Source organism: Benincasa hispida, chromosome 1 (genome assembly GCF_027475165.1).
Source record: "Benincasa hispida cultivar pf3 chromosome 1, pf3_genome.v1.1, whole genome shotgun sequence".
NCBI classification, from domain to species: Eukaryota; Viridiplantae; Streptophyta; class Magnoliopsida; order Cucurbitales; family Cucurbitaceae; genus Benincasa; species Benincasa hispida.
In genome coordinates, this window is record NC_143478.1 from 67,062,472 (window position 1) to 67,073,864 (window position 11,393).

The 11,393-nt window shown below is 36.4% G+C and overlaps 2 protein-coding genes across 5 annotated transcripts; both read left to right on the forward strand.

Annotated features, from left to right (window-relative positions):
- The first annotated feature begins 794 nt into the window (after window positions 1-794).
- Window positions 795-8,006, forward strand: LOC120069723 (signal transducer, putative (DUF3550/UPF0682)). Its single transcript, XM_039021515.2, has 9 exons — window positions 795-2,253; window positions 3,225-3,431; window positions 3,530-3,769; window positions 5,586-5,652; window positions 5,745-5,930; window positions 6,062-6,153; window positions 6,743-6,925; window positions 7,006-7,142; window positions 7,244-8,006. The coding sequence occupies exons 1-9, from the start codon at window positions 1,756-1,758 to the stop codon at window positions 7,422-7,424; spliced, it is 1,791 nt and encodes a 596-aa protein (XP_038877443.1). The 5' UTR covers window positions 795-1,755; the 3' UTR covers window positions 7,425-8,006.
- A 1,346-nt stretch (window positions 8,007-9,352) lies between these two features.
- On the forward strand, window positions 9,353-10,926 carry LOC120069735 (histone H3.3). 4 transcript variants are annotated; one of them, XM_039021530.2, is made up of 5 exons: window positions 9,353-9,646; window positions 9,888-9,959; window positions 10,052-10,128; window positions 10,244-10,334; window positions 10,453-10,926. In XM_039021530.2, the coding sequence occupies exons 1-5, from the start codon at window positions 9,527-9,529 to the stop codon at window positions 10,621-10,623; spliced, it is 531 nt and encodes a 176-aa protein (XP_038877458.1). In that variant the 5' UTR covers window positions 9,353-9,526; the 3' UTR covers window positions 10,624-10,926. The 4 variants fall into 4 exon arrangements, with proteins under 4 accessions (XP_038877458.1, XP_038877467.1, XP_038877463.1 ...); XM_039021539.2 differs by having other exon boundaries at window positions 9,353-9,424; window positions 9,871-9,959; XM_039021535.2 differs by having other exon boundaries at window positions 9,353-9,424.
- Window positions 10,927-11,393: the final 467 nt, after the last annotated feature.

Genomic DNA, 11,393 nt, shown 5'->3' on the forward strand with positions numbered 1-11,393 from the left:
AAATGTGGAAATGGTTGAAATGGATATTGAATTAAAGAAATTTTATTACATAGATTCTCAATTCAATCAAGTAAGACAATAAATGAAAATGCTAAGTAAGGGAGAAAAGTTAAGCTGCAGGATTCAATCTCTTGTTCCCTTTTGCTTGTTTTTATGCTTTCTATTGACAACTACGTAGAAGGGATGAAGGTGATATCTCTCTCGAGTTTTTCTCTAGCAACACTTTGTTACCAATGGTGGAAAATGGCAATCGTTCCTCCTTTTTCTTTCTTGCAATCGGCAGAGATGAAGAATCTACAGATTTTCTAAACTCTACAATTTCTAAGTGTCTAACTCTCACTTCTGTAGGCAGCTTCTCCTTATATAGGCAATCGGCTCAGCCACTTAGTGATATGACTGCATTAAATTCCATACTTTGAGTTAACCGCCTACAATTTTGCCTCGTTTAGACTCCGCTCATCAGTTGCCCATGCTTGCAAGTTGTGATTTGACGTTAATTTCAGAGCCAAATGTATCTATCATGCGTTGGATTAACTGGATGCATGCTCCTTACATTGGCTTTGTCTGCAACACTTAGTAAATTATCTTCATACTTGCATTAAAGTTAGTGATGCAATTTCTACTTAAAGGATACTTTTGCATGAATTTATCACATATATGCAATTCCATGCGTTTTTCCTTTGTTATGAATGTGTTTACATCATTTTAGTCATAAGTATTCCAATTTTGAGAGAACAATTACTTGTATTTTTACAAGTTATCAATTATATTAACATAAAATTGATAAGTTTTTTTTTTATTTATAATTTTATAAAGTAGCTAAATATGTAATTTAACTTCAACAAAATGTACCATATTAAAAATATGTTACATTTCAATTATAAGAAAAATATATTTTTTTATGATAATGGAGTGAGGGAACGAAACTCTAACCACAAAATTATTATAGATGCTTTATTGAACTATGTTGATTTTGGTAAGAAAAATGTTCTACATTTTAGAGAGATGAAACCACACACACAAGAATACAAACAAAAAAGAAATCAAATTTGGAGAATAAATTAAAAAAAAAATAGCAACCGTTATATTTAGCAAAGGAAAAAAAGAAGAAGAAGAAGAAGAAGAAGAAGAAAGAGAAAAATTGTGACCCCATGTAATAAAATTGACTCATTGAGCAAAAAAACAGCGACGTGGGAAATAGTAGGCCCAAAAGTCCGGTTCAGTAAGTGACCGTTGGATCACAACCTGTATGGCATCAATCAACGGCGGAGATTTGAGATGACATAATATAGTGGGCAAGTGCAAAAAACACACCTCTCCCTCCCACTTCTTCTCTCATCTTTCTCCCTTCTCCGCCATAGCCGCCAAAATTCCTGCCATTTCCGGCCCCTCTTCGCCGCCTCTGCAACCCCCTTTTTGCCGGATTTCAAATCCAAATTCAGTTTCATACGACAAAGTAAAAGCGAAGAGAGATTCGAAGAAGAAGGATGAAAGAGAAAAAGTGGTTTGATTTGCTACCATAGACACCAAAAACTCCACACGAGTCCCTAAGCAAAAAAGTCCAACTCCTTCTCTCTCTCTCTCTCTCTCTCTCTGTGTTCTTCTGAATCGTATAAGCTTGTAGACGTACTCGAGCGCGCGCACTCTTAGCTCTCTTTTTCCTCTGATAGTTAACTTTGCTGGTTTGATTGTTCTGTTTTTGTTCGATGAGAGCCGGAGATTGTCACTGCCGGTCTGGGAATTGAGACTTCCGGAATGACCGACAACGACTCTGAAGCGAAGAGCTTCCGAGCTATGGTGGAGAGCGCCAACCGGAAGTTCGCTAGGGTCCAAGACGTCCCGGCCTACGGGCGTGTGGACAACCACCACTACTTTCATAAGGTTTTCAAGGCTTATATGCGTCTCTGGAAGTACCAGCAGGAATTCCGCGCGAAGCTTGTTGAATCTGGACTGAACCGCTGGGAAATTGGCGAGATCGCTAGCCGGATTGGTCAGCTTTACTTTGGCCATTATATGAGAACTAGCGAGGCTAGGTTCTTGATTGAAGCCTATGTCTTCTATGAAGCGATTCTTAATCGAAGCTATTTTGAGGGATCGAAGAATTCGAGGAAGGATCTGGGGGCGAGGTTCAAGGAACTGAGATTTTACGCGAGGTTCTTGCTGGTTTCGTTGTTTTTGAATCGTACGGATACTGTTCAGGTTCTAGCGGAACGATTGAAGGCTCTGGTCGACGATAGCAAGGCCACTTTTCGGGTAATTTCCCATTTTCTCGATCATTATAACTGAATTTTCGGATTCTGTTTAATATTTCCATTTTGCTGATGGACCTTCCTGACGGCTTGTTTATTTTTGAAGTTATATATATATATAATTCTTTTCACGATCCGTAGTATTTTTTCTCTGTTTGGCTTCTGATTGAATGCTGTCTAGACCTTTTATGACTTATGATTGTTCGGTTGTTTTTCGTTCTTTATCATAATTCTACATGATATTTGAAATCTCGGGTTGAATTTAAGAACAAACTTATATGTTCCTCTTCGTTTGGTTTCTTCTTAGCTGCCCAAGCCAACATAATAGATAAACATTTGCGACATACTTACATGTTTGTCACTTTATGTCCTGAGATAATTTATATCTGAAAGGGTTGTATTAAGAAATTTACTCATTGTTTCTTATCCCAACAAAATAAAATAAAAGAAATAAGAAATAAGCAAAAAGAAAAAAAAATAGAAAACAAACAAAGAAAAAAGAAAAGAAATTTACTCACGCTCACAACAAATTCGAACAGTGAAGGGTTTTTTTTTTTTTTTTTTTTTTTTTTTTTTCTTTCCCTTTCACCTTTAATTACGTTGGCCACTTTATGGGTGGCTTTGGAATTGAACTTAGCAATATACATTACATGGGAGATTTATTTTTATGACTCCTGATATCAATATGAGATATCCATATTATTATTAGAATCATAATTGATTTACTGCATTTAAGATTTGTCTGGATCTCCTGTTTTAAACATGGGTTGCATTCATATTTCAGAGTTTCAAGTGTAATCTTTGAAGAATGAGAATGATTTTAATGCCCCTTCTTGGTCCCATAATTAGCACTCTCTTTTGTTTTACTTTATCTTGTTTGAAAGAATAGATATATTATTTGCTAGAAAAGTATTAAGAGTATATTAATACAGCTTTTCACTTGCATAACTGAGGCATTTTAACTATTGCTTCTAGGCTACTGACTTTAAAGAGTGGAGGCTAGTTGTACAAGAAATTTTCTGCTTCATGAATGTAGCAACAGCCTCGACAAATGTCAGACCTTTACGTTATTCTGCTGCATTTGATTCCCATCCATCATCCCTTCCATTTGTGGCACGTTTCCATGCAAAGAGGGTTCTTAAATTTCGAGATGCTGTTCTGACTAGCTACCATCGAAATGAGGTGAATTAATTATCAAAAAATTTTCCATCTATTGCGATGACTCGTGAATGAGAAGAATGACAATAAATTTGACTGACTACATGTACTATTACTTTCAGGTTAAATTTGCGGAAATTACTTTGGACACTTATAGAATGCTGCAATGTTTTGAATGGGAGCCTGGTTTCTTCTACCAAAAGCATCCAGTTGAACCAAATGAAAATGGAGCTGCCATTGATCATTCTGGGGCATCTGGAATCATTGATATTAACTTAGCTACTGATACTACCGATTCATCTTTACCTCCAAATCCAAAGAAAGCTATCCTCTATCGACCTTCTGTGACTCATTTGATAGCTGTAAGTTTTAACTTATTCATGAAATTCTTTCTGCTTCAGTTGCATAGCAAAGTTTTTAATTTATTCAATTTGTAGCCTTTTCTCCCTCTTTTAGTGAGTGTTGTTGATCTTTTTTTTTTTTTTTTTTAACTTGGGCAATTTTGGCATTTTATTTCTTTGGATGTCCTGATCTCCAGAAATTGCCTTATTACTCATCTGAATTGGTTACGAGTTATGCCTTATAGCTTGTTACATGTGAGTGATAGAATGCCCTGAAGTTATGATTTGATTCTGTTTGCACTTATTAGCTTTTATTAGCTTCACTTGTGATCAATAATGGAACTGATGTATACTACTAAAGCAAAGGAGAATACAAAGGTTGATAGCATCTAGAGAGGGATCTTTCTCCCGTAATTCTGTTTCCAAATATTTTTACCTATCTAGTCACTGTTCTTCCCGTGTATGGCTTTGGCTGGCAATTGACAATTCCCTCTAACAAACCCTAAAACTACCAAGTACCAACCACTATGGATTGGCCTAGTGGTCAATAACTTCCTATCGCTGCCCGCTGTCCAAGCATGAAGAATACAAAGTTGAGATGTGTTAAATCTCCTCATGATGTCTGTTGTGACTTCAGCTATCCAGCATCAGAGAGAGAAATCACCATTTATTTGCCACAAAATTCTGCTTGGATGATGGTTGTGCTGCAGCCTGCAAGGGGAAATATCAACAGTTCGTTCAGTGACACTCTACCTCTCTTGTCATCACTTTTGGAAGGTATTCAAGCACAGTGTCTCAGCTCATGTTTCTCCTCTTGTTTCCCGTCCTCAATTATTGGAGTTATAGTTAACAATTATTACCTCTTATAGTCTTATAAAGTCATAGAAAGTGCTTTCAGCCCCAGTTCTTCTCCGTAGCTACTCACCTGCCAATGAAAACCTTCATCATAAACTCCAATGCCTATCACCATCCGCCACTTGGGTATTAGCTTGGCCTCTAGGTGATGATCTACGAGCTTAGACGACATTCAACGATAAGTGTGGCCATTGTGACTTCAGTGGGTATTTATACTCGTTACATCTTTGTGCATGTTTGGGAGTGATTTTGAAAGAGTTTAAGTTATTTTTATCATATCCAAAATCACTCCGAAATACGTCTTTAATTACTCAAAATTAATTTAATGACTATTCTCCTCAAAAGTCTTATTCCCAAATATTTGCCTACTTCACTTCTCTAAAACCAATGGTAATCAATATTTCCCTCTAATAAACTCATCTACCTCCTACAACTGCCCACAGACTAACACACGCTACCGTATACTGATCATACTCATCAATGACTATCAAATAATTGATACTCACTATTTAACCCACCCTGGGTTGACCTTGTGGTCAATAAGGGCCGTGTGAATAATAAAGGGCTTAGAAAGAATTGGTTCAACCTATGGTAATCACCTACTTAAGATTTAATATCCTACAAGTTACCTTGACAATCAAATGTAATAGGATGAAACGATTATTTCATGAGAATAGTTGAGATAAGAGTAAGTTAGCCTGGACACTCACAAATATATAAAAATATTGATACCCACTACCTATCTTTTAAAGAATTGCAAAAGAAACTTTTTGATTCCAGATCATAACATTATTAGTTATTTAAGTTATCAATAGGCCATTTCTGAATCTGACAAGGTTTTTATGCTGAGAATGCCTGCTCCTTATCATGTTTGACAGGTGGAGTGTAATTTCTTTGAGTGTAGTTGCTTTACCTGTCATTTTCTTTTTGTTATCTTTTATATAATAAGAACTTACTATTGAGCTTCTTGGCTCATGAGCAGGTCATGGCCACAATTTGTGAAGAGCTCCTTCCAGATAGTATCATGCTGATTTATCTGTCTGCAGCAGGTTGATGACCTTCATAGTCAAATGAATGTGATCTTATTTTTCCATTCTCATTTATACTATTGTTCATTAACATTCAATGATAACTGGCGCAGGGAAATGCTGTCAAAACAGTGTCAATCAAATGGCGAGTTATGGGGAATCAAGAAAATCCTTGAAAAATAAAGTCCAGAATTCACGAGAAAATTGTAATGCTCTACCCGAATCTTGTAAGAGTGAGAAGCCAGGATCGAGTGACCTTTATGATGAGTATTTGTGGTTTGGGCATAGGGGTAATGGAGGTACAGAATCCTCTCATACTCTCTCTCAATGGTCTTTGCTATTGAATAATGTGGATACTTAATCATTCCAACTCTTTGTTGTTTCCAATTTCATTGATGACTTGGACATCATTTTTTTCTTTGATTTTCAGGTCCAAACGTTTTATACCCTGGTGATATAATACCTTTTACACGTAGACCAGTTTTCTTGATAGTTGACAGTAACAACAGCCATGCATTCAAGGCAGGTTTGTCAAAACTTTTACAAGTGTTGCCAGGTCATGATGGTTTGCTTAACACTGCTATATTGGAAATTAAATTCCCTCTTGATAGGTGGACATTTCTCATTTTTTGTCGGTATCATCATCATCATCATCATATGTGATTATCACGGTTTTGAGCATGAGACGAGATAGATATGACCATCAATGCATTTGATTGATTTGTTTTCCTCGTACAAAACAGGCGTTTGAGGCAGAATATTGCATGCCGCTTTATTGTTGCACTTTCACTATGGAAGTTTTCATTTAGACAAAAAAGCTAGTTCGCATATCTTAGTGACAGTTTCTTGTTGATGGACCCGTCTGGTCGATTGAATTTAATGTGGTCTTAATCTATACACTCCTTCAACAGGTAGTCATTTCAATTTGTCAATTTATATATGATGCATTTTGGGTATGCCATGAAATTCTATTCGATCAACCTTAAGTCTCACAGGACTATCATAGAATTGACCTCGTTGAATGTTCTTTCATATAAAGTGCAATACTCAGTCACATTGTTGGTCTCAAGTCAAATCTGACTGCTCACGTGGAGATGTATTTCATTTTCAGGTTCTACATGGGGCAGAGAGAGGAGAAACTGCCGCCATACTTCTTTCACCATTGAGGCCTGCATTCAAGAATCCCTTAAATGTTGATACAACTCAATCGGGAAGTCAATTTACTTTTTTCTTGACTGCCCCTCTGCCGGCATTTTGCGAATTGGTTGGCCTCCCCTCGGCCAATTTGGATATAGTAAGTTAATTATAAGAGTCAAAACTCTCTTAAAATATGTTCGGACTTCCGTTTAATCCACAACTTGTTCCCATTTATAGGATGTTTACAATGATGCTGAGACCATAATCTCCTCTGCATTTTCCGATTGGGAAATAATTCTTTGTACATCAGCTAGCTTAAATATCGTCTGGGCCCAAGTTTTGTCTGATCATTTTTTACGGCGTCTTATTCTCAGGTATTTTCCCGTTGCTTCTGTTACTTATATATATTTAAGCTTATGCTCTAGCCATGTTAATGTAATAAACAATTCTCTTTCTTTTGTTCCATAATCTGCAGATTTATATTCTACCGATCTGTGCTATCATTCTTCAACACAAAAGAAGACGACGACCTTCCTGTTTGCCTGCCTTGTCTTCCCGACTCTCTCTCTTCAAATTCTGGAGTTGTCAGCTCAGCAATTCGCCGTCTTGCAAAACACCTTAATGTTGCCGACTTATTTAACTTCCACGCAGTGTAATCACGAGCTAGATATTGTGAAAGCCCACCTGCCCGCCTGCCTGGATTTGTGTTTAAAGTCTGCCTTCTCAAGGTCAGTCCACAATCAAAACATAACACCATTGGGCACTAGAGAGTTACAGTTAGGATCACAAATTGGTGTTCGTTTTGAAGCTAAACTTATGAAACACTGGTAGTAGTGTGATGGTGGTTGCCTTCCATTTTAATGTTTATGTGCAACCTATTGGCTTCTTAAGTTTCAAGGTGGGTTTACTGTTTAGTTAGCTGAGAGTGTGATAATTTATTGTAGGTTTCTTTAAAGAGTCTTGAAGATTCTTTTTTTCTTTCTTTTTGCTTTTTACTTTTCATTTCTCTGTAAAAAGAAAAAAAGGGAAAAGGGAAAAATGGAAATTGAAGCAGAGAAATGAAACTCATCCCTCTCCCAAGCCCCGCGAAATCGGCATCTTTCAATTTACTTAGAAATGCCGGCAAATCGGGAATGTATAATCGTTTTCTAGGACTCTTATACAAAGGTGGCAAATCTTGAGAAGTTGAGTTTGTTCGATATTGAATGATCAATTATTATGAGGAAGCCTTTCTAAGATCTTGAAGTTGTTCTTCTCTTACTTGTTTGCTTGCTAGAATTGTTTAACTCATGAGTGCTACAAATTCTGCTTATTTGGTTTCTAGTAAGGACTTTCGGGATGTGTTTGGATTGACTTTTTAAATGATTAAATAAATATTTATAAGTGCAGAAAAAAAGTATTTATAAACACTTAATAAGTCAATCTAAATGGCCTTCCATTTCTCTAGAAGAATATGCCATAGTGTTCAACATGAATCAAAGCCGAGATCGCTATTTTAATAGTTTTTTTTACAATATGTGGGAAAGAATTGGATTTTTGATCTTGAGGTCAATGCATTAATTCTTATACATGGATATACTACTTCTTCAAACGTGGGACTAACAAAATGGATGATTTTTAGATAATCCTAATTGAGATTTCAAATGGATTCCCTTATGAAAAGTTTCAAAGTTTAATTCATAAATTTTTAAGCCTTACATAATTATGAAAGTTTATTCAAATTAGTACAATAATTAGAGTGTTAATTGATACTACATCAAACGTTTAAGGATATAATTTCGAGATTAAACTAAGAGGTGTATGTTTAAATTTATCTAACTTTTTTTACTTAAAAGAAAAAAAAATTATAGGTTGAAATAAAACTTTAATTTAAAGAACAAAATAATTTATCAATCCACGCATGATTTAACCAGATTTTAAAATGTCAAACTTCTCAATATATGAAAATGTCAATGAAGTCAATCGATTTTCTTAGATAAATTATAAATATTGGGTAGACCCTTCATGTCAATGTTAAATTGTACACATTTGTGGTATTGAAAAAGAAAATAAAGATAAGAATAAATGAATTTTTTGGAAGTCTTTTTAAAGAAAAAAAATGGAAATTGCAGCCCCCAGAACTGGATAAATCCTACATGGCACGATTTGATAGGTCTATTTTTATCCTCCAATTGGGAAATAAAGAAAAAGAAAAACAAAGAAAAAACAACTGCGTAACTTTAGGTTGACAGATTCAAAATGTAAAGAGCCCTGAAAAAAGGGTAAAAATCTCAACTCACGTTTCACGGTTTCCTTCTCTCTAATTCCCCCAACGCCCATTACAAATTTACAAACAAAAATTGCCACAGATTTATCGCAATTCCAACCAATAGGAAACGAGTATTGTATCCTCAGGATCCTCGTCTACTCTTTCAACATCACATCGTGGCCGTTCACTCTACTCGAGAAAACACAACTCAAGCCCTCATTTACCGTTAGATTCGTACACCTAAAAAACACACGGATATGCTCTCAGAACCGTCCGATCCTCAGATTCTTTCTTCATTTACGACGCTATAAATATGCCCTAACTGCACTTGTCGTTGAACTTTTTGGCTTCTTTAACGGAGAGAGGGATCTGTTCGAGAGAGAAGACGAAGCACCGAAGCGACATCAGGTTTGTCTTTAATTCTTCTTCTTTTACTTTTCTTATTGTGAAATATGGCTCTAGGGTTTCCTATTTGTCTTTCAATTCTCTTTTGAGTAGTGGATTTGTTTCATGTCCTTCCAATTTTCGTCTATGATTCATCTCCTTGTCGTCGTTCTCCGCTTTCAATCTTGTTTCCAGATTTACGTTTTACGAGATATTATAACTTTTCCACTCTCCCTGGGTTGCAGGGTTTGCATACTTTCTCAACTTAGAATGCTTTACGGTTTTCTGTTGTTTGCTCTCAAGTTTACGAGGACATTTGATTAGGAAATAGAATTGTTTATCAATCAGATAGGTTCATTTTTGTGGTAGAGCTATTCGGTTTTCCGTAATCTCATGTAGGTCATTTATTAGGATTTCCATAATGAAAATTTTTGTTGGATGCTGTTTAGTTGTGAATAATTTGGAATTAGGGTTTAATTTTCTGCAGATGGCTCGTACCAAGCAAACTGCTCGTAAGTCCACCGGAGGTAAGGCTCCAAGGAAGCAGCTGGCCACGAAGGTTTGTTCACGTTTCTTGTGGGAGATGTCGGGGATTAATTGATTTGTTTTTCATGAGGTTTTTATTCATCTTTTGTATATTGTATTATGTAGGCTGCTCGTAAGTCCGCCCCAACCACAGGAGGGGTGAAGAAGCCCCACAGATACCGTCCTGGTACTGTTGCTCTTCGGTGAGTTCGCGTGGTTTAGCTTCTTGGTTTTCCCCTCTAGTAGATGGGCTATTGTTTAATTGTTGCAAAACAAAACTAACTTTTAAATTCCTTTATTTTTCTTTTATTAATGCAGTGAAATTCGTAAGTATCAGAAGAGTACTGAGCTTTTGATCAGGAAGTTGCCCTTCCAGAGGTTGGTCCGTGAAATTGCCCAGGACTTTAAGGTATGTTGCAATATCTTCCATTCCCTGCTTTATGTTATAGCTGTGTTTGATGTATAATTGAAGGTGTGGTAAATTGCTTTTGTATAATTGAAGGTGTGGTAAATTGCTTTGTCTGCAGACTGATCTGCGTTTCCAGAGCCATGCTGTTCTGGCATTGCAAGAGGCAGCCGAGGCCTACCTCGTTGGGTTGTTCGAGGACACCAATCTCTGTGCCATTCATGCAAAGCGTGTTACCATAATGCCAAAAGATATCCAGTTGGCTCGGAGAATCCGAGGTGAACGTGCTTAGAAGATGATGTATTGTTGTTTGGTGGATGGTATTGGCTGCAAGGATGTGATCAAAGACCTAATTGATGATAATGGTGATGGATGAAGGGCGGTTCTTATTTTTGTTTTTAGCAACGTTGGTAGATAGTTATACTAGAAAAACTTGTAGTGAATATGGTAAAAAGGCATAATGCTTTGCTTGTGCATGTTAATGTTTAGTTGTGGATGATTTTGTTTTTGTTCTTTTTAAATGATGGAGGAGCTTAATTCTGTATTTCATTGGATTGTGTTTTTGGGGTATGCAGCCAAACTATTTGTTGGATAACCTATCACATCTAATTTCTAGTTCAGATTTGTAATTCCATGAATTATTTCCATCAATTATTTTTGTTGATGTGTTGGCTGCATGGGTGTTTCTTGTATAAGATGCAACTGTTGCGCCAAGTTTTTGGGCAAATTTCAATTGTTCGTCAGGAGGTTAGTGAACTTTGAATCAATATTGTATGTTATGTTTTTTGCTCCCTACCTTTTTTTTTATTCAAACACCCAAAATGTTGGTATGGGAGTTAACAAGTTTATGTTAGATAGGGAAGATTATTTGGGGCTGTAGTCTGTGTTTGGATGGAGTGTTTTGAGTGGTACAATCATGGGTTTGTTGTAGTTCTGTGTTTTTATATGTACACTTTTGCAAGGTAAAGAAAGTTTACAAGCGAGTGTTTTTAGATTTTTCCATGTTGGTCGTGTGAAGGTGAACTCACCGAGCATGGATAGGAGGAAGTGTGCTGAAATTAG

Bases quoted from the DNA above. Each gene is read 5' to 3' on its own strand.
- LOC120069735 (XM_039021530.2), top strand. From the start codon at position 9,527: ATGTCCTTCCAATTTTCGTCTATGATTCATCTCCTTGTCGTCGTTCTC. The intron at 9,960-10,051 runs GTTTGTTCACGT...TGTATTATGTAG, and splicing joins GGAAGCAGCTGGCCACGAAG to GCTGCTCGTAAGTCCGCCCC. The intron at 10,129-10,243 runs GTGAGTTCGCGT...TTATTAATGCAG, and splicing joins CCTGGTACTGTTGCTCTTCG to TGAAATTCGTAAGTATCAGA.
- LOC120069723 (XM_039021515.2), top strand. From the start codon at position 1,756: ATGACCGACAACGACTCTGAAGCGAAGAGCTTCCGAGCTATGGTGGAG. The intron at 3,770-5,585 runs GTAAGTTTTAAC...GCTCATGAGCAG, and splicing joins CTGTGACTCATTTGATAGCT to GTCATGGCCACAATTTGTGA. The intron at 7,143-7,243 runs GTATTTTCCCGT...CATAATCTGCAG, and splicing joins TTACGGCGTCTTATTCTCAG to ATTTATATTCTACCGATCTG.